The sequence below is a fragment of the Brassica napus genome, chromosome C9, assembly GCF_020379485.1.
Source record: "Brassica napus cultivar Da-Ae chromosome C9, Da-Ae, whole genome shotgun sequence".
In the NCBI taxonomy this organism is placed as follows: domain Eukaryota; kingdom Viridiplantae; phylum Streptophyta; class Magnoliopsida; order Brassicales; family Brassicaceae; genus Brassica; species Brassica napus.
The window spans coordinates 30989657-31013166 of record NC_063452.1 but is presented as its reverse complement, the minus strand read 5'-3'; the positions used below and the strand labels follow the sequence as shown (position 1 = coordinate 31013166).

The window sequence follows — 23510 nt, the reverse complement described above, 5'->3', positions numbered from 1 at the left end:
AAAACTAAAATTAATTATAATTTACCTGATTTGGATTTGGTGGAACTGGTACGTTGGCAAAAGCTGGGTTTGGTATGTCAGCAAAACCTACAGCAAAACTTGAAACCCATACTCTTGCCTAAATAATTAGTTCAGCATATATTAGTTGACATATCAAAAGTATAAAAATACAATTAACTTATAAACTATATTATTACCTGTTCACCAGTTGAAGTACCAATTACTTGTTGGATGAATGTAGTCATTCCCTTGACTTGATCTGATAATTCTTTCACTTGTGACTTCAGGTCAATAACCATTTCTGAATTCTCTATCTCTTGTCTCGTAACAGGTGAATGGTTCACTAATTTTGAAGGTGTAGGTCCACGACCAACACACCGTACTCGTCCTGGACGCTCTGGACCAAAAACTTGTGCATATTCATCATCCAAACTAGCAATAGCATTGTTTGTCACATGTGACTTTTGGCCCAACAACGTCGTAAATTCTTCCTAAACCACAAATGAAGAATAAAGATCAAGTAGAATTAACTTACAAATCTATGATAATATTGACTGAAACTAACCTCCCGTGTTTTTGCTTCTTCACATACAAAGCTTCCATTAGGTTTTGTGCGAGTGTCGATAAAAAACTCTGCTCGACATGGTCGTTTTCCAGTTTTGATTGTCTTTGTAACATGCATAAAATATATATAATATTAGTATAGTAAAGTAGTTTATATCAATATAATAAACTAACTTTACATTACTTACAATATCATTTCGTTTCCTTGAAAAACTTTTTCTTCCACATACGTGAGGCATGATATTTTTCTTTTGGCTTCCTATATTCCTCTCTTGCATTTTCTGAAATCTCACATACAAAATTATTGCTTGTATTTGATATAGAACTATGTATAAATATCTAACAAATAAAACTGTACCTTCCACTTTTCAGTGAATCGCATGTGAACGAAATGACCCCATTGATTTTCGGGAACATTTTCTGGTCGATTGAGCAATGTCTCACTTACACTGTTTCGCTTGTATTCTTTCCAAAGACGTAGTTGGACATCTTTTCATCTGCTACCTAATGCACTCATCACAAACACTTTTCTCATTGGTGGATCATCAAACCAGAATTTGGACTGAAATAACAAAAACAAACCAAACCATGTTCATCAGACGAATATATTATCTTACATCTCAAAGTTAAAAATTTATAAATAGATTAAATGTTATGTATTACCTGTATTACTTCCCAGGCTTTATTTTTTATGTGGGGATTAACCACTGTAGTTAATGGGTAGCAAATCCACATCATTTTCTTATAATTGAAGTTAATACTAATAATTATTTTTTTGAAATAAATATATATAATTAGAATCACTTTTTAATTGATGTAAGATTTGTAACATTTGCATAAATGATTTTAATCCAGAATAAATTTACATCATTTATATAAACGATATAACTTAATATAGTAGCATCAGTTTTATTAAAGTGACGCTAATCAAGATGAATTATATCACTTAGTCAAAGTGATGTTAAATTTGTTAGTAATGACATCAGTTGTTATAACTGATGCTAAATTATCTATATTTTATATCATTTACAAATAAATGATTGAAAACTGTATCACATCTTTTTTTGTAGTGTCTATCTAATTATTTTAGGTTGTTATTTTATTTTACATATCTCGAAAATATATTCGTAAGTAGTAAAAATAATAGCAAAGTAAAGTGTATTAAACAAATCACTATATATTAATAATGCAGAATAAGAAATATAAACAATAATATTATATAATAACATAATATATAACACTAAAATGGAAATTATATATTTTAAAAAATTGTAATAAAATCAATTACATTTATAAAATGAAAAAAATATCCGCACGGACGTGCGGGTCAAAATCTAGTTTTTTATAAAAATCTTTGTTCTTCCTTTATATATGTACCATATGATTTATTCCTTCGTGGATTGGGCAAGCCTAAGTCTTTTTCCTCCAAAATAAAAAATTCATGTATAAAAGTATATTTGAAAGAAAAGGGAAGGAAGAAAATTCCAAAGGGCTAAAATTTGGAAAGAAGATAGGAATTTGAAAAGATGGTTTATCATTTCTTCTAGATTGCCACATCTAGGGATATTTTTGTCATTACCTAGGTGACAAAATGTGAGTTGTATACTTGACTAGTTTTTGACCATAGTATAAATCTTTTTAAAGTTTATATATTATGTTTGGAGTCTATTTTAGAGTATTTTCAGGTCTATAAATGTTTTGGAATGTTGTGGATATTATGGAGCATTTTAGAGCGTAAGGATGAGGAAATTCATAACTGTTCAAGAAATCAGAAGTCAAAGTCAAGATTTAGAAGAAGCGTCGATCGACACCTCTTCCTCGGTGTCGCTCGACACCCGCAAGAGTAGACGGACAGATATACTTAATGACCGACTAAAGCCCATAAGTTTTCACAAATTATAAGACTGCCCCTGGCTAACTTATTACCTACTATATATAGTTTTAGCCATCGTTTAGGTTGTACACACATCTACCTATCTTTTCCATATCTTCTTATACACACCATATTAGTTAGGTTTTATTTATAAGCTTTTGGAGAGCCGATGAAAGAATCATTCAGAGATTTTTATTGAAATTCTAATTTCTATTACTCTTTTTTTTTTGAAAGTCTTTCAATTTATTTTTATGTTTTGCTTAATTATGTCTGAGTAATCATCCTGTCAAATTTAGGGTTTATTAGGGTTTTGATGAATTATTGATACATAGAACTATTAGGATGATTTAATTGGATCATTCACAGAATTATTCTAATTACTTGTGTTCTAAGGTAGCTGACTAGAATCCTGAACTTGAGATAATAGGCAACCACAGAAGTGAGTTCATTACCTGAAACTAATTCTGCTAACCTAGGTTGTTAGGCGCATGCGAGAGCTGGTTTAATTACTTAGTTAACATGTCGATCAGAGCGTTAATGCTTGTTTGAAGAAGTATCGATCGACACTCTGTAGTATCGATCAACACTCGCTCCCTATTCTCACGCGAAAGTGGGAATATAGGATTTAGACATCTAATTAGACTCACGGCGAGAGCTGGATATTTTACTATTTCATTCGAGTTCTAGGACGGGGCATCACACACCCTTAGAATCTATAACTAATAATTATGATTGCCTGAAATCTTAAGTCTGGCTTTTATCCCATATATCTTACAACCAACAATTTCCTTGTTTTTTGCTTTATTTACTGCTTTTATATTGATTGTCTAGCTTAACCTAGATTTCTCTTAGTCTATTGTGTGCCCACTATCCATGTGGAGTCGATCCCTAAGTACTGCAATTGATCTCTTATTTGAGAGAAAAAGTTAACTCTAGGGTAATTTGAGCTTGCATAAAATTTGGCGCTATTGTCGGAGAGCATTGGATTCACTATTAGACTTGAATAATAGGTCTAGTCTAGGTTTTTATTTTGTGTTTAGTTACTTACATACATTTTTTTGTTTCTTTCATGTGCATCCCAACAACACCAGAAGCAGCAAGGAAAATGACCTTTTATTTTCGGATCCTCCAAGACTCGAACGTACAATCCGCAAGGAGTAGCAAGCAGCATAGATCCACATCTTTTCTTCGTCGATTGAAACCACTTGTGCACGAACAGCGATCGACACTTCTCAAGCATCGATCGACACCAACCCGCAAACAAGCAACATGGCCACGACTCTTGTACTGATTCAGGATGCGAATGGAGAACTTCATAAATATGAGGGTCATCTTCGTAATGCCCCAGGTCAGAGACTTGATAATCAGGGGGATGTCATTCCTGATCCAGAAGCAATTGTTCTAGAAGATGGTAATGCTGAGAATGCTGCAGCCAATGCTCAGGCTGCAGTTGCTGAGAATGTTGAGGCTGCTCGACCTAGAACGTTGGCTGACTACAACTGTCCAGATCAATTCTAAGCCAACATATTTTCTATTCGTCCTCATATCTTTTAGAGGCAAGATTTCTAGCTGAAGCCTGCAAATCAATTTGTGGGACAAAAGTCTTATCATGGGCTTACACATGAGCATCCTATGGACCATCTGGAGAGGTTCAAGGATTTAGTGTATGCTATCAAAGCCAATGGAGTCTCTGAGGACTACTTTCTCTGTAAGCTCTTCAAGTACTCACCTATAGGAGATGCTTCATATTGGATTAAGCAGTTACCACCAGGATCTATTACGTCCTAGACAGACATCAAAAATTTCTCTCTGCGTAAGTTCTTTGATGATGCGCGATCTGAAAACATGAGGAACAAAATTGCTACATTCACTCAGGAGGCTACATAATCTTTCAGAAGCTCCTGGATCAGATTCAAGTCATATCAGAGAGACTGTACGTAGCATTGGTTCAACCAGGTAAAGCTGCTAGGTACCTTCTTCAAAGGCATCACTTTGGTTTATCAGATGTCTCTAGACACAGCAAGTGAGGGGAATTTCAACACTAAGAATCCATAAGAAGATGTGAGACTTATTAAGAACTTAGCATCTAGAAATAGCACCAAGAACACTAATTATGAGAGGAAGAAATCAACTAGAGTTTGGACAAGGAGCAGATGGCCGAGGTTAAGGCAAAGCTGGAAAGTGTTCACAAACTTTTCAAGAAACAGGTTAGCTTCGCAGAGGATGTGGAAGCTATAGTTGTTGACAGTGACCGAGGCGATGATGAGGATGTGAACTACATCAGTGGTAGCGGTTTTCAAAGTCAGAGGTTTGGGAATCAGAGTGGAAACATAAACTTCAATGGCGCTGACCAAAGGGGTAATTTCAGCAACAACCAAGGCTCGTAGTACTAGAAACCCTTCATCAACAACAACAACAAAAACTGTGGAGCCTCTTCTTACCAGAATCCTGCACTAGCAACTCAAGAAATAAAACTGGAATCAATGCTTGATCAGGTTCTTGAGGGATAACATAAAATGGCTGTGGAGTTCAATGGGAAGATAGATGTTGTATACACCAATCTGAATGATAAGTTTGAAGCCCTCAACACCTATGTGAAGAAGTTGGAGCCTTATGTGGTTCAGACTAGTGAAGCTATAAGGAGACATGAACCGCTGATTAAAGGAAAAGGTAAGACTGGATAGAAGTACCACGTGAGTGCCATTATAAATGACAATTTCTGGAAAGTTGTTGCAGGCTGGAAGCTGGGTCGCCCAAATGGTTGTTGGAGGTTCAAATCGGATCAACCAAAGATGAGACCGGTTGGTCGATATGGTCTGAAATCGATTGTAAAACCTGAAACAAATGAAAGATGAATGAGATACGAATGCTATGAAGAATAAACTAAGATAAATAAACAAAGAAAAATGATAGATATGGCGGAATCAAGCTGCTGGATGTGTATCACTCTCAGCTTGATCAAAAGATGGATTGAAGTGGATTTGCGGAGGAGGTTTTGATTGAATCTCTCAATCGGATGGAATGGTGGGACGATGTGATTGACTCTCTCAATCTGTGTACTGAGCTTATTTGATTTGCACAAATAAACTAGACTCACGAAATCAATAGAACAACAAAGAATCTCTCTTTGAATTCTAAAGACCGATATTTTATACAAAGAACAATCTTTGATAAAAACTGAATAACTTTTTATTAACTTGGTGATTAAGGGTGATCTTTACAATGGACATCTAGGAGCTTATATAATGCTCAGAGACAAAGGTCCTAACGTTCTAAAATAAATAGAAAAAGGAAACAAATCAAAACTAAGAAAGAAATCGAAAACTAGCCGTTGGAGCCTTTTGTGGGATTTTGGCTCCAAGTAAAGAATCTGATCTTTCTTGAACCTGGATGGTTTAAGGGGATAAGAGAGCTTTCTTGGGACCTTCTTGAATGCTTGATAGATGCTTATCTCGTCCTTTCCTTGGTAGAAAAAGAGCTGTTGGAGTTTGAATGCAAGAGACTCCAAATAAGGCAGTTCGGTGATAATGGGGATCTTCTTATTCCTATGTGGGCTGGTGCATGGGATGAAGTTGTAGAACTCTTCTGGCTCGTGTATAATGTCTCCTGGATGTCTTGGTTTAGTCTGGATGTCATCTGGTTCTCCTGGTTGGATTGGAATTGCTTGGAAGGGATCAAACCGAAAGATTGTCCACTCTTTCCATAAATAGCTCCGGTTTGATTTAAGTGATTCTCCATTGAACCGACTGATCTCCTGGGTTATGGTGCAGCTAAGGACTTCTGGAATACCTCCTGATTGGTTAAGATGATCTCCTGGTTCCCATAAATAGCTCTGGGTCGAACCAAGTTAAATTGGTTGAAGACTTTCCATAGATGACGTTGGTTTGGCCGGTTCTGGGGAATTGATCATAACTCCTAATTTCCGTGGCCATTTCTCCTGATCTTGGGCTTTCTGAAAAGGTGATAAACTCCTCTTGACTCCTATGATGGGATTTACTTCAGGTCACTCCTTAATTGAGCTTGAATCTTCTTCTAAAGTCGGGTACTCGCAGATGGACGGGTTGAGAAACCTCTGAATTGTAAAATTCATAACTTCTTGCTCCATGAATATATTGGCCCAATTCCAATTGGCCTGGACTCCTTCTTGAGTGTAGAATCCATAAAAATTAGACTCGTGATTTAAACCCTCCTGATTTGTAATATATGGTTTTTTTAGTGCACGTATATCCTGGTTGGCGCCTTGGCTGGTTGAGTAGGGCTTTGGGTTGACCTCTGGTTCAGTTGCTGATCTGATGACCGCATCATACCCTCCCCCTTGACAAAGGTTCGACCTCGAAACTGGATAACCTGCACCAAGATAGAGCAAGTCAGCTTTCATACTCTTTTGAGATTCTAAGGTCTTACCTTGATATTGTTTCGGTTTGGGGATGGATTGTGCATCAGGTGGTTCTTCTTTGGACAGATATGAAAGGACCACGCCTCTTCTATGGTTTTGGACATTGCATCTCTTCTGGAGTGGATGGCCCTTCAAAGTTTTGGTGGCCTCGTTTCTGGTCTCCCTTAGAGTTGATTCTCCTAGCAACAAAAGATTATTCGGTGGGATTTCTTTGAAGCTTTCTTCTTTGCAACCTGAAAAATTCTCAACTTTCTGGACAAAAAGCAAGTGCATTATATCTGTGTTTGGACACTGATAAAAATAATTTGAAATTTCCAGACTTACTTTGATAGCTTCCACAAGTTGAAGAATGATTTTCTTCTTTGGACAACTTGTTTTTGTTTGCTGCCTTCTTTGCAACTTTTGACCTTGGTTGTTATGAACTACTTCTTGTCTTATTCCTGGATCAAAACTTTTTGGCAAAGACAAGTGCATTATACCTGTATAATCAAGTGTCTTAGACGTTTTAAGATCAGAGAAACTTACCTTAAGCCTTGGCATTTGAACAACACTTAGTTCAATTTTAGGCTTCCACTTGTGAGGTGGTTCATGGCTGAGCTTATGGTTTGGTTCCTTCCTTGGAACTTCAGTAAGCATATAGCTTTCACTTTTACTCCCTATATCAATAACACACACGTCAGTGATAGTATCTCTAGGTGGTGTTAGACACTTACCTTGGTGGGATACTTTTATGATCGGTTTTGCTTCTTTAAGGAAGATCGACTGCTTGGTGTCTTGAATCATCTTCTGGTCGACCACGTGGGTTACTACTGATGGCTCTCCTTCTCTTGGTTCCTCAAGACCTGTTACAAGACACTTTGACAGAGACAAGTGCATCATACAAGAATTTTGAACCAATAGTTCAGATTGAACAAAACTGTCACTTATCATAGGTAAATCTGTTTTCTTTTCTAGTGATGTTTCTATCAATACTTGCTTACTAGGACAAACTACAGCATAGTGTCCTTTCTTATGACATCTATAACATGTCTGATATTTTAAATCCTCAGAGTTAGAAGACTTACATTGGTTTGATGGCCCTTCTTTCTTTGGGTTTAAAATCTCCTTGTCTCTTGGAATTAAATCATGGACAACTTTTGATCTCAACAAGGATGTGGAGATCGTGTCTTCCTGGACCTCAGGACCTGTATTAACATCCTTGGACAAAGACAAGTGACTCATACCAGTGGGAGATGATTTATAAACACATTTATCAAGTATAGGACTTACCTTGGCCTTTTCTTGAAAAATCGGTTTGTCTGATTTTTCTTTGTGTCTGGCCAATGTGTCTTGGCTGACAAAGTTCTTCTTCTCCATGGCCTTTGGGACCTCATAAGGCTGGTATTGATCATATAAAACCGTGGACCTCTTGTTTGGCCGAATCTGGTCTTGGTGGATTAAGCTTCTATGGCTTTGTTGTGGCACCATTCTCTTTGCCTCTTTGGAACCATGAGTTGGATACCTCCTTGGATAAAGTTCCTGGATTTCAGAACTTGTAAAATCTGGTGCAAACTCATATCTCATGACTTCCTTAAGAGCTCTCCATGTTTTGATAGTTGGCTCCTTGTAAAACCACCTATCATCTTCTTCTTGTACCCACCATTTAAAGGCATCATCTTTTAGTTGATCAATGGCATAAAACAACCTCTCCTTTTTCTGGATGTTGGTGTAGTGAAACCACTCATCAAGGTTTCTTTCCCATCTAAGATAACCTCTTTTTCCTGAAAATTTAAAGAGTTCAATTTTATCAGCAAAAGAATTATAATCAAACCGAGGATTAACAACATGATTGTTGTGGGTTTTAGAAGTTGGAGTTTGATTGATCTTTGAAGGATCTGGTGGCTTGGGATCGACATATATAGCCCCTGGTACATCTCCAAATCTTGTTTTTCCTTGCTGTGGTCGTTGGCCTTGTGCCTGATTTCTTTTCTCCAATTGAGCAATCTTAATTTGGAGCTTTTGTAGAGCTGCGGTCTGTTGGCTCAAGGTGGCCCTTAGGTTTTGGCCGTGTCTCTCCTCCTCCATTGCTTCCTGAAAACAATCTCAAAGAACAAGTGAAGGTATGGAAAGTTTTGGTCGAACCAAAATAAAACAAGTGCAAGAATGCAATTTAACTAAACCGAGAAAATATGCAATTATGAACCGAAATGAAGTAAATATACTAAAATGATTTTTTTTCTTTTGGTTTTCTGAATGCAATCTCGAAATTAAACAATATGGTATGATAAGAAACACAAAGGGAAAGAAAATATGAAAATTAAACTAAGCCTGATTTTTTTTTTTTTTTTGAATTTTCTTAAGATGCAACAATTAAACCACAATATGCAAATGATATGAACTATGCTCTAAATAATTTTTTTTTTTTAATTTTTTTTTCTTGATGCAAGCACGAAATAAATCAGTATGGGATGCTATGAACAATAAATGGAAAGACTTATGGAAACAAACTAACAAGGATATTTTTTTTTGAATTTTCTTATGCAAGAAACAAATATGGAAATGCAGATTTTTTTTTTTTTTAAATGAATGCACAAAATCTAAATATGGCAAGTGGAGCTGGGGAATGAATGCAAACAACTAGACAAGTATTTCAAAAGAATTTCGTGGATCAAACTAGACAACTTCTTCTTCTTTAGTTTTCTTTTCTTAAGAAAAACAATAACAATGCAAAAACTGTTTTTTTTTTTTTTTTAAATGAAAACAAATGCAAACAAATATGAATGTTGCAAGGATAGAATGGACCTGATTCAGGAGCTTGAGCTCTGATACCAAATGTTGCAGGCTGGAAGTTGGGTCGCCCAAATGGTTGTTGGAGGTTCAAATCGGATCAACCAAAGATGAGACCGGTTGGTCGATATGGTCTGAAATCGATTGTAAAACCTGAAACAAATGAAAGATGAATGAGATACGAATGCTATGAAGAATAAACTAAGATAAATAAACAAAGAAAAATGATAGATATGGCGGAATCAAGCTGCTGGATGTGTATCACTCTCAGCTTGATCAAAAGATGGATTGAAGTGGATTTGCGGAGGAGGTTTTGATTGAATCTCTCAATCGGATGGAATGGTGGGACGATGTGATTGACTCTCTCAATCTGTGTACTGAGCTTATTTGATTTGCACAAATAAACTAGACTCACGAAATCAATAGAACAACAAATAATCTCTCTTTGAATTCTAAAGACCGATATTTTATTCAAAGAACAATCTTTGATAAAAACTGAATAACTTTTTATTAACTTGGTGATTAAGGGTGATCTTTACAATGGACGTCTAGGAGCTTATATAATGCTCAGAGACAAAGGTCCTAACGTTCTAAAATAAATAGAAAAAGGAAACAAATCAAAACTAAGAAAGAAATCGAAAACTAGCCGTTGGAGCCTTTTGTGGGATTTTGGCTCCAAGTAAAGAATCTGATCTTTCTTGAACCTGGATGGTTTAAGGGGATAAGAGAGCTTTCTTGGGACCTTCTTGAATGCTTGATAGATGCTTATCTCGTCCTTGCCTTGGTAGAAAAAGAGCTGTTGGAGTTTGAATGCAAGAGACTCCAAATAAGGCAGTTCGGTGATAATGGGGATCTTCTTATTCCTATGTGGGCTGGTGCATGGGATGAAGTTGTAGAACTCTTCTGGCTTGTGTATAATGTCTCCTGGATGTCTTGGTTTAGTCTGGATGTCATCTGGTTCTCCTGGTTGGATTGGAATTGCTTGGAAGGGATCAAACCGAAAGATTGTCCACTCTTTCCATAAATAGCTCCGGTTTGATTTAAGTGATTCTCCATTGAACCGACTGATCTCCTGGGTTATGGTGCAGCTAAGGACTTCTGGAATACCTCCTGATTGGTTAAGATGATCTCCTGGTTCCCATAAATAGCTCTGGGTCGAACCAAGTTGAATTGGTTGAAGACTTTCCATAGATGACGTTGGTTTGGCCGGTTCTGGGGAATTGATCATAACTCCTAATTTCCGTGGCCATTTCTCCTGATATTTGGCTTTCTGGAAAGCTGATAAACTCCTCTTGACTCCTATGATGGGCTTTGCTTCAGGGCACTCCTTAATTGAGCTTGAATCTTCTTCTAAAGTCGGGTACTCGCAGATGGACGGGTTGAGAAACCTCTGAATTGTAAAATTCCTAACTTCTTGCTCCGTGAATATATTGGCCCAATTCCAATTGGTCTGGACTCCTTCTTGAGTGTAGAATCCATCAAAATTAGACTCGTGATTTAAACCCTCCTGGTTTGTAAGATATGGCATTTTTAGTGCACGTATATCCTGGTTGGCGCCTTGGCTGGTTGAGTAGGGCTTTGGGTTGACCTCTGGTTCAGTTGCTGATCTGATGACCGCATCACAAGTGGTGAAGCATGAGAAACTTCAAGAAGACAATTTTTAAATCGAGATTTCTATGTCGACAGGTGATGCGCAATGGTGTCGTCCGACACCACCCGTAGAGCACGACACCACCCCTAGAGCACCGATCGATACCCCCTTGAAGAATCTGTGGGATCTTTTGAGGTTACAAGCATCGATTGACACTCAGAAGCCATCGATTGACACCCGTCTGCCCCTATGAAATATCATGTTCAATTTCCAAGCATCGATCAACACCAGGTTAACGTCAATCGACACTCATCTCAGACAGAAGCGAGGCCGACGGTTGACATCAATCAGCAACCAAATTATGGTCAACGTACTCCAGGTATGATATACAAAGCCTATTATTTATCAGCAGGCTATTGAAGGACATATTCCTATTGGGAAAAAGGAAGAAGGTCAAGGTTCCTACGCATCTAAGGAAAAAATCTACTGATAAAGAGATTGGTAGTTTTACCAAGAGGGTACTGAGGATCCCTGAAGATGTGCAATTTGATGAAGCTTACTACACCCACATGCTCTGGATGTTTTTCAGAGAGAGTATAGAGACAGAAGGGGACATAGAGGCAAGATGAAACAAAAGATTATACTGAAGAAGAAAAGTGACCAATGAAGTTTGTAGTTCCATGCATGGTTAGCGGTCACAACTATCCAAAAGCGATGTGAGATACAAGTTCTTCGGTAAGAATTATGCCTAGGGTGATGGTTAATCAGCTAAGTCTGAAGATCGAACCTAACTCATTCACTTTCTGGATTTCTCTAAGGTGTATTCAGGAATTGTCAGAAACCTTCATGTACAAATCGGCAATGCCTTAGTTCCAATGGACTTTCATGTTATGGATTTAGATAGACTATAATTCTTCTCTGCTACTTAGAAGAGGTTATTGCGACATGCAGACAAATAAGTTGTGTCTGACACTCATAGATAAGAATGCTTTCAATGACCCTGTTCGAGTGATCAAGGAGCACGCGTCCTACATTGAGTTGGGTGATGACCCAAAATTTGCGGCAGCAATTTATTCTGATTCTGGTCGTGAGAACGAAGATGACCATGAAGTGTCGATCGACACTCAACCAGAATCGGTCGACACTCTTGCATTTCAGGAATTTCAAGAAGCTTTCACAGTTGAAGCCGCCACCACTCCTAGAAGAAATATATGTGTAATAGCACCAGATGAGTATGGTGTTTACAGAGATGAAGAAGGCAACACACATGCTATGGAATCAAGGTGTCAAAAGAAGACATATAAGAAATACTTGAGATGGCAGATAGCGTGGGAGGTTGATATCTTAGCTTACCACAATATGAAAGATACTTTCAGATGCCCAAAGTCCATCTTGACCCTCCTTATCCAACGAAACCTGTGACATCTAGGAAATATCAAGTTGAAGAGGTGATTACTGAAGTTTATACAGCTCAGGAGAGGATGTTTGATGATTTCTGTAGATGTCTGGATGCAACGTATTATCCTCTCAACAACAGTATTAGATGGTTAAGAAAATGTATGGAAGAATTGGAGCTGAAGGTGGATTACACTCATTCCATTATCCAGAGACATGAAGAACACAAAACCAGAGGAGAAGAAGCCATAAAAAGATTTGTTGGTACTTAATTCGAGATGACCAAAGAAGATGTTGAAACTTTTTCCCAACAAGTACTCAATTACCTCAATAATAGCCGAAAACCTCCAAAACGTCAAGCTAAAGACTATAAATAAACGCTTCATGGGAGGCAGCCCATTAGCAAGTTTTAAATTTGGTTTTATTTTATTTATTACTGATTTTTCGTGTTTATTTATTTTCAGGTTAAAAAAAGATTTGAGGAAGCGAAGGTCTAAAATAAGAATCGGCCGACACTTGATCAATTTCAATCGGCAATAATGATAAGAATCGACCTCCACTTAACTGTGTCGATCAACACTCATATCAGAAGGCAGGTATGACCGTTTTCCTTGTTAAATTTTTACTTATGATTTATTTTCTTCACCAATCTTAGACTGTATAACACTAAGGACAATGTTTATTAAGTCTGGAGGAGGTTTTTACTGATATTGTGTTTTATTTTGATTTCTTGTGTAAGTTTTATTGAGTAAAGGGATAATGAATTTTTTTTTATCTTACTTATTATCTAACCGCTCTCTAGCACAATTATTAAATTTACTGATTGCAGGGTGTACTGAATGGAAACACCAAAGTTGATCACTTGCCAGTAACATCCACATTAGCTAAGAATTTCTGAAGGACCAAAGTTTACTTCCAATCTTAATCAACAAGAAACGATTATTCTGGGGCTTGATATACACTGGATTGGATTTCTCTTGTAAGTCTAGAAGGTAAATGTAAGTGTGTTTCTGGTTCTCCTCTCACCTCTCTTCGGCATCTAAGAAAAGAAAAGATTGAGATGATTTCCTGAGATGGAAAGGGGTAGAAAATTTTTCTATGACATCACTAATCTAATTCAATGGGATGATCACACAAAGCTGGAAGCGAAGGGTACTAAAATTTCCTATGACCCCATTTTTCATCTACACTGTGCAGAGGAAGAGAAAAAAATAGAGATGAACAGTGATGACCATGTTCATCGGGAAAAAAAGAGAAAGAGAAAGAAAAAGATTCAGAGAAGAGAGAGGGAAGGATCAGAGAAGATTACCCGTGTATTCAGATACTTGTTTGGGTAAGAGTCCATGTGTTCAGTGATCGATACTCCCAATATTTAGCCTACACCTTATTAATGTGAGGGGGTAGGGGGGGGATATGTGAGGCATTTTTAATGGAGTTGTGTGCTGGATGGTATGGTTGCTAACCTAGGGTTAAGTACATGGAAATGCCTCTGAGATTCACTCTCATTCATGTGGCTTGCAACATTGCAGAGGCGGAGATAATAGTTTAAAAGATATGTGAGTCCTTGCGATTTTAAACTTTTTTCACAGGACTGTTCTATGTTTTGCTTGAAGGCAAGTAAAAGATGGGGAAGTTTATATACTACAGCTTTTACTAGTTTTTCACCATAGTATAAGTCTTTTTTAGAGTCTTTCTATTATGTTTGGAGTATTTTTTAGATTCTTTTCAGGTCCATGCGTGTTTTGGAGCATTGTGGAGAATTATGGAGAATTTAAGAGCATAAGGATGAAGAAACTCGTAGTTGTTCAAGAAATCAAAAGCCAGAGCCGAGATTTAGAAGAAGCATCGATCCACACCTCTTCATTGGTGTAGATCGACACTCGCATACACAGGCCGATTAGAGCCCAGAAGTTCTCATAAATTACAAGACTGCCCCTGGCCGACTTATTACCTACTATATATAGTTTTAGCCATTATATAGGTTAAACACACATCTACACATATTTTCCATATCTTATACACATCATATTAGTTAGGTTTTATTTATAAGTTTTTGAAGAGAAGATCAATAGACTCATTTAGAGATTTGTATTGAAATTCTAATATCTCTTACTCTTTCTTTTTATGAAACTCATTTAGTTTATCTTTATGCTTTTCTTAATTATGTTTGAGTAATCATCATGTCGGATTTAGGGTTTTATTAGGGTTTTGAGGAATTATTGATACATAGACGTGCTAGGGTGATTTAATTGGATCATTCACATAATTGATTTAATTGCTTGTGTTCTAGATTATGGGAACCAAAATTCACATCGTCGATTTCCGTAATCAGAGGAAAGTCAAAAAACCCTAACTTTCCATGAGGTCTCGGATTCTCTGCGAGAGCCAACGACAAGTGACCAAATAAATGCAGAAAATATGAAAAGATAACAAAACAAATTTTTAGAAAAGGTAGATCTTATTTCGAATCCGCGTAAGAGCGTTGCGATCATTACAAGAGATTATAAAAGCTTCGGCCGCAAGAGCTGTCAGCGAATTACTTAGTTCTACCCACTTAAAACCTTAAACCTAGTTGAGTCGCAGCTCGATAACAGAAGGCGAAAAAGATACGAAAAATGTTTTGATTGATTTCGGACTAAACCTTATGAAAGGCAGCGTATGTACCCCTTTTGAGGATCAAGCCGAACGTAGTTCGATTGAAAGAGTAGAACAAGAGATCGAACCGCCTTTGTGAGTTTGTCTAGTAACCGAGTGCCAGTCATAGAAACAGAACATGTTGAGAATAATGCCTAAAGTTTCTAAGTGTAGAGAGTTCTAAGAGTAAAAAGAATTGAGTTTGCATCTTCAACCTCGACGTCCTTATATACTCCTCCTAGAGGCGGTTTGCCCTTTCCCTTTCTGCCCTCGGTCGAGTTTATCGCTTCGCGGAAATATTCCATTTTCCTTCGATCTTCGTGTTTATCTTTGAAAACTTCACATTTATCCTCCGAACTTGACATTTATCTTCTCCTGCTGAATAAAAGATAAACCGTCATAACGATTGGGCTTGATTTCGTGTAAAATTGTGAGTGGGCTTTTAGCCGCGTTCTATACTCTTTCGGGCCGTTTTCCGACTTGAGCGTTTTTACTATTTATCGAAAGAGCGCTTCCAAAACGGCGTCGATTCCGAAGAAGGTTCGAATTTCTCATATAGTGGAGGCAGTTCGAGGCGTTTAGTTAACCGCTGCTGTTTTATACGATCAATTTGAACTTCATACGAGAAAACGAGTTCTTGCGGTTTTTAAATCGTAAAGTTCCATCGGTGACTCCGATCGAGATGAAACAAGAGCATGTTTGATCCGATCTCGAAGGAGGGAGCTATGAGGACGGGATGAAGGCAGGCTAGTTGATTCAACTCGCCGAACGGTCGAGTTGGATCGAGCGAACCGTCCAACTCGGTGCGTTCGGTCCATAAAGCTTTATGGTTGTTTCGTTGTTTTGGATCCGTTTGTCTGGGGCCTGGAGTAACCTTTCTCAAAGACTTATCGTGTGAATCTTTTTCGGAGTTGATACGAAACTCAATTTCGGTTTTCCCGCTATTTTTTAACTATTATCTCTTTGTTTTTAAAAAGAGACATTTTTCTTGAGAACTTTCCGACATTGATTCCGTTATGACCGATTTTGACCCCAACATAGAGTAGCTAACTGGAATCCTGAACTTGGGATAATAGACAACCAAAAAAGTGAATTTATTACCTGAAACTAATTCTGCTGAGCTAGGTTGTTAGGCACATGCGAAAGTTGGTTTGATTATTTAGTGAACATATCAATCTGAGCGTTAATGGTTGTTTAAAGAAGTATCGATCGACACTTTGTAGTATCGATTAATACTCGCTCCTTATTCGCACATGAAAGCTGGAATATAGGATTTGGACATCTGATTAGACTCACATCGAGAGTTGGATATCTTACTATTACATTCGAGTTCTAGGACAGTACATTATTGATCCTTAGCATCTATAACTAATAATTATGAATGTCTGAAACCGTAAGTATCGCTTTTATCCTATATATCTTACAACCAACGATTTACTTGTTTACTATTTTATTTACTGCTTTTATATTTATTGCGAGCTTAACCTTGATTTCTCTTAGTCTATTATGTGTCCACACTTCCTGTAGATTCACTCCCTAAGTATTGTAAATGATCTCTTATTTGAGAGAAAAAAAATTAGCTTTGGGATAATTTGAGCTTGCATCACTGTTGCATCACTAGCCATGTATCTAAACAACAAGTAATTAAGTGCTGGCCACATAATGTGCTTCAGCTTGTGTAGCCATATGCCAGATTCCTATCTTCTGAGCTAGAACGTATCTTGATCCCAATGTGTAAATCTCTGACTTCATATGGCTCCAAGCATACCCATGTAGAGTAAAAAGGCGACTAAGACGTAGACCTAGGATAAGGGAAATAATATCTTCAGGTTGAGCTTGTACGTCCCATTCCTTGTGTCTTGGCGGATAAGGGTGGAAACTCTGAGTATAGTATCTCAATATATGTTACTGTTTAGACCTCTTGTCAAACGAGCCAAGATATATGGATCTAATGATCACTACAAATAGTTGTATTCAATCCCGACTGATAGTCTTCATTATACCATGTCTATGTAGAGGCTTTGTTGTCATGATACTGCATTATCCAAAGAATGTGGAGTAAGGGTCACGAGCATCAATAAGTTTAGGCTGTCTATAGAATCTGTCACAAACAAACTTAGCGAGGTATATATGACATGTAACGAGACTCGAGATGAAGTATAAACTGAAACAATAACCAACAATCGCAAGAGGGTGATATAGGAAAGGAGAAGAGACACGTGGAGGGAAAAGAGGTAGTGTTCGTTGGATTGTTACAAATAAGGAGGAACGAATAAGAAGATGACAACTGGCAAACGTAACAAACGAGTTGGCTCTGTACGTTGACTCACTGAGTGAAGGACGAGAGACGACGAGTTTAAATAGAATCGTTACAGCTTTCTTTTGATTCATTGAGAAATTTGTACGAACTAAAACATTTTGTATGTGGATTCATCTCGTTTGAGGATTAATACTATCTTCTACGTTTGGGTCTTGAATTGTTGCTTTACGAACGGCAGCTCGATCATAGCGACGGGAACGTCGTTATCAGTGGTATCAGAGCCAGGCGAGTCTTCGGAAACTGGTTTCAATGGCGGAAACGAGGTCACAGACGTTATTGAAAGGTGTAGCAAGAGAAACAGAAGAAGCGTTGAGCACGAGATTTGAAGAGATGACGGAGAGAACTCAAGCTTTGGAGGTTACAGTTTCAAAGATTGATAGTAATATCACTGAGATCTTTGCGTTCATGAAGGAGATGACGCACGGCAAAGCCCCGGCGGAAGCGACGACGAGCGGTGAACCGATTCGCGTTGCTAACTCTCCGATGCATTCGTCAACGCCAGATATTCAACGCGAGCATCATCAACCATATCACAACGATCCGATCCGTCACTATAATGGCATGACTCGACTTTCACGGATCGATTTTCCAAGATTTAATGGTGAGAAGGTTGCGGAATGGTTGAGTAAGGCTGAACAATTTTTTCATATTGATAACACACCGGAGGAGGCGAAGGTGGGGATCGCATCGATACATTTTGAAGGTCTAGCTTCAGCTTGGCATCAAGCGTTGATCAAGGAGGAAGAAGGTAGAGGTATGGTGAGAAATTGGCAGATCTATAAGATACTCATCATTGAGCGTTTTGAGGATGTGTTGGATGATCCAATTGCTGAGCTGAAGAATCTGAAGGAGACTGAAGGCATTAAGGAATATCATGCGAAGTTTGAGTTGATTCGTGCGAGAATTCAAATGTCTGAAGAATACTTATTAAGCGCTTATCTTGCGGGCTTGAGGTTGGATACACAGATGCATATTCGTATGTTTCGACCTCAGACTACAAGACAGTGTTTAGTACTGGGAAGGTTGTATGAACAAGCTCATCCTCGAAAGGCAACTCCAAATAGCTGGAATAGTGGGAAGTATCAGGGAGCAAATCAACAAATCAAGGGTTTTGTTCCAATGAAGAAAGAAGGAGAACTTGAAGGAGTAGTGAAACAAAAGGAAAATTCACAACCTTTGAGAAAGTTCTTATCAAGTGCTGAGATGAGTGATCGTAGAGCTAAGGGTCTATGCTATTATTGTGATGAAAAATATACACCTGATCATTATCTGAAGCACAAGAAGTCTCAACTTTTTTTGTTGGAAGGCGAGGAGATGGAGGATGAACAGAAGTGTGGCATGATACTGAAGTTTCAGATGTTGAGGAGCAGACTACTATTGCGCAGATATCATTGAATGCAGTAGCTGGAAGTACAGATTACACTACGATGAAGGTTCAGGGAATTCATGGGAAGCGGTCGTTGTATATCTTGATTGACACAGGGTCAACTCATAATTTCATCGACCAAAACATCGCAAAGATGTTGGGTTGCAGAGTCCAACCATCTCCACGAGCAAATGTTTCAGTTGCTGATGGCAGCAAGATTGCGATGTCAGGCAAGATTGATGGGTTTACTTGGTGCTTTCAACAGCATACCTTTCAGGACGAGATGATGGTCATTCCACTTGGAGGACATGATATGGTATTGGGAGTTCAGTGGTTGACTAAGTTTGGTCCGATTACTTGGAACTTCCAGGAGTTGGAGATGAGGTTCAAATGGGAAAACAAGAACATTACTCTACATGGGATCAAAAAAGGCTCAGTGCGTGAAGTCAAAGCAAAAAGGATGGAGAATAAGAAAGACAATGATATACAACTTCACATGATCTATGTTTATGAAGAGGAAGAACCAGAGACAGTGATGTTGAAAACATTGGAGGTAAATGATACAGAGACGTTGAGTAAAGGACCTGTCGAGAAGTTACTTGCAGAGTTTCATGAAGTGTTTGCTGAACCATCAGAATTACCACCTTTCCGTGCAAACCATAATCACAAGATTCTGTTGGTCGATGGTGCGAATCCAGTAAACCAAAAACCTTACCGTTACGCTGTTCATCAGAAAAATGAGATTGACAAGATGGTGAGGGAACTGATGGAAGCTGGTACTATTCAGGCAAGTGCGAGTCCTTACGCATCACCAGTTGTCTTGGTTAAGAAGAAAGACAACTCTTGGAGGCTATGTGTCGATTACCGTAAGCTCAACACATTGACTGTCAAGGATCGTTTTCCTATACCTTTGATCGAAGACCTTATGGATGAGTTGGGTGGCTCTGCAGTTTACTCTAAAATCGACTTAAGGGCTGGTTATCAAGTGAGAATTGAACCTAGTGATATACACAAGACTGCTTTCAAGACTCACAGTGGGCACTATGAGTACTTGGTCATGCCCTTTGGACTAACAAATGCTCCAGCTACGTTCCAGGGTTTAATGAACTCAGTTTTCCAGCGTTATTTGAGGAAGTTTGTTCTAATATTCTTTGATGACATCCTCATCTATAGTGCATCGATGGAGGAGCATTTGATTCACTTACGCATTGTGTTTGAGCTGATGAAGGAAAACAATCTTTATGCGAAGCGCAGTAAATGTGCTTTTGCTACGAGTAAGGTGGAGTACTTAGGCCATTTTATTGAAGCTGCTGGCATTTCTACCGATCCTGCAAAGATCAAAGCAATCGTGGAGTGGCCTCAACCTAAGACTTTGAAAGCTCTGCGAGGATTCTTAGGAATTGCGGGATACTATAGACGTTTTGTGGAGGCTTTTGGGACTATTGCTCGTCCTTTAACATCTTTAACAAAAAAAGATGCTTTTGGGTGGAATGAGGAAGCACGTAAGGCATTTGAAGCTTTGAAAGGAGCTTTGAGTACCACTCCAGTGTTAGCCTTACCTCGATTTGATAAAACATTTGTTGTTGAGACTGATGCGTCAGGACAGGGCATTGGAGCTGTGTTAATGCAAGACGGACATCCTTTGGCATACATTAGTCGGCACTTGAAAGGGAAACAATTACTTCTTTCAATATACGAGAAGGAGTTGCTTGCGGTAGTGTTTGCTGTGCAGAAGTGGAGACATTACCTTCTAGGTAATCATTTCATCATTAAAACCGATCAGAGAATTTGAAATACTTACTGGAGCAACGTTTGAACACGCCGATACAGCAGCAGTGGCTCCCTAAATTGTTGGAGTTTGATTATGAGATTCAATATAGACAAGGCAAGGACAATGTGGCTGCTGATGCTTTCTCTCGAGTTGAAGGTTCTGAGGTTTTACATATGGCGATGACTGTTTTGGAGTGTGATCTTATGCAACAAATTAAGGACGCGTATCAAGTTGATGATCGTTGCAAGAAAATGATTGAAGAGTTGGTGGTTAAGCCTGATAGTGTGAGACATTATTCGTGGGTTCAAGGGGTTTTGAGGCGTAAGAGTAAGATTGTTGTACCTGCAATGGTGAGTCTGAAGGATAAGGTGTTGGAATGGCTGCACTGTTCAGGTCAAGGAGGTCACTCTGGACGAGATGTTACAATGCAGAGAGTGAAAGGGTTATTCTATTGGAAGGGAATGATTAAGGACATTCAGTCTTATCTGCGCATCTGTTCTGTTTGTCAAAGATATAAATATGATACGGCGGCATCTCCGGGTCTTTTGCAACCGTTACCGATTCCTGAAGCTGTGTGGATCGATATTTCAATGGACTTTATAGACGGCTTGCCTAAGTCATATAGGAAAACAGTGATTTTTGTAATTGTTGACTGTTTGAGTAAGGCGGCACACTTCATTCCGTTGGCTCACCCTTATACAGCCGCCTCGGTAGCTCAAGCTTTTCTTGATAATGTTTATAAGCTCCACGGGTTTCCGAGATCGATTGTGAGTGATCGTGATGCTGTGTTTCTCAATGAGTTTTGGCAAGAGCTCTTCAAGTTACAGGGGTGTTCACTCAACATGTCAACAGCTTATCACCGTCAGAGTGACGGTCAAACAGAGGTGGTGAACAGATGTGTGGAGACTTATTTGAGATGTATGACAGGAGATAAGCCATATTTGTGGAGTAAGTGGCTGCCATTAGCTGAATATTGGTACAATACAAATTTTCATACAGCTACACAATCCACGCCTTATGAGATTGTGTATGGTCAACCAGCTCCGGTCCATCTCCCTTACTTACCAGGTGAATCTAAAGTGGAGGTTGTGGCGAAGTGTTTGGAGGATAGAGAGAAGATGTTACTGTTGTTGAAATTTTACTTGCTGAGGGCTCAACACAGAATGAAACAACATGCGGATCAACACCGCAGTGAGAGAGAGTTTGATGTGGGTGACTTTGTGTTTGTTAAATTGCAACCATACCGTCAACAATCGGTAGTGAGAAGAGACAATCAAAAGCTTGCTCCCAAGTATTATGGTCCTTATAAGGTATTGGACAAGCATGGTAAAGTGGCATATCGTTTGGAGCTGCCTGCAACTTCGCAGATTCATCCTGTATTTCACGTTTCACAATTGAAGAAGTTGGTCGGGCCTGTGCGTGTTAATACTCACTTGCCTTCTGTCTATGATGAAGAGGTGTTGAAGGAACCTGAGAAGATTTTGGGTTGTAAAATGGTGAAACGTCAAGACAAGGCAGCTACGATGGTGTTGATCAAGTGGAAGGATCAGTCAGATGATGAAGCTACTTGGGAATATCTGTTTGACTTGCAGAAGAAGTACCCTGAGTTTCAGACATAAACCTTGTGGTCAAGGTTTTCAAAGGAGGGGAGATTTGATATAGGAAAGGAGAAGAGACACGTGGAGGGAAAAGAGGTAGTGTTCGTTGGATTGTTACAAATAAGGAGGAAAGATGACAACTGGCAAACGTAACAAACGAGTTGGCTCTGTACGTTGACTCACTGAGTGAAGGACGACAGACGACGAGTTTAAATAGAATCTTTACAGCTTTCTTTTGATTCATTGAGAAATTTGTACGAACTAAAACATTTTGTATGTGGATTCATCTCGTTTGAGGATTAATACTATCTTTTACGTTTGGGTCTCGAATTGTTGTTTTACGAACGGCAGCTCGATCATAGCGACGGGAACGTCGTTATCAGAGGGATGGACAATTACCTCAACAACGCAAGACGAACCACCCCCCCCCCCCCCCCAACCCATTCTAGATCTACCATTCCAATGGAAGATTTGAAATCTTCAGGAAAAAATAACATGTGCCCTTCCACTAAGAACCCTTATCTACCGTCTTCAAAGTAGATCTAAGAAGTAAGAACTCTATGGTAGAGAAACAATAAACTCCACCAAATCCTACATTGATCAAGAAAAATTAAAACTCCAAGACAAGGAATAGAAATCGAAAACCACCTAAATAATAAAAGATCCGCAGAAGTTGCCACCTCACTTTCACTGTCTTTCTGTAGTCTAAGAGGAACCTTTGAATAAAAAAAAACCCGCACATACTAGACACAAAAGAAAAATAGAAGAAACTCCTTGATGCACCCAACTTGTATCCTCGACGAAATCATATCTGGCAGGCGAGACCACCAAGAAACGGCTCCAAGGCAAAGCACAAAATATTCAATTAAATCTTAAAATCTAAACCATTAAATCACAAGGCTCATATCATTTCCAATGAACTTAAGTACGAAGACGACAAGAGCTAAAAAAGAAAGAGAAAATCCCTTCTGAAGAAACTGAAAATTTTCGAATGTCAAAGAGGGAGTAACAAAGAAAATATGATGAAAATAAACCGCGCAGGGTAAAGACTATTAGAGTATAGAGTGAAATACATGTTGGTTTAATGTGGTTTAGTTATTCGGTATAGTTACATTGTAAACCGAAGGCTACTATATAAACTTCATCTTGTACTCTGTTTACTTTTTATGAGAAATAAGAAATTTTGTTACACCAACGTCATCTTCTTCGTTGGTTCTCGAACTGTAACATGGTATC

The 23510-nt window shown here is 38.5% G+C and overlaps 1 protein-coding gene across 2 annotated transcripts; it reads right to left on the bottom strand.

Moving 5' to 3' along the window:
- Nucleotides 1-6210: 6210 nt before the first annotated feature.
- Nucleotides 6211-10055, bottom strand: LOC125593028. 2 transcript variants are annotated; one of them, XM_048768933.1, is made up of 2 exons: nt 7898-8062; nt 6211-7688 (listed from the first exon to the last, which is right to left on the bottom strand). In XM_048768933.1, exon 2 carries the CDS (start codon nt 7614-7616, stop codon nt 6441-6443), a length of 1176 nt encoding a protein of 391 aa, XP_048624890.1. In that variant the 5' UTR covers nt 7617-7688; nt 7898-8062; the 3' UTR covers nt 6211-6440. The 2 variants fall into 2 exon arrangements, with proteins under 2 accessions (XP_048624890.1, XP_048624891.1); XM_048768934.1 differs by having other exon boundaries at nt 7516-7688; nt 7898-10055.
- Between the last annotated feature and the right edge of the window lie 13455 nt (nt 10056-23510).

Coding starts and splice junctions, on each gene's coding strand:
- LOC125593028 (XM_048768933.1), bottom strand. CDS start 7,616: ATGATTCAAGACACCAAGCAGTCGATCTTCCTTAAAGAAGCAAAACCG.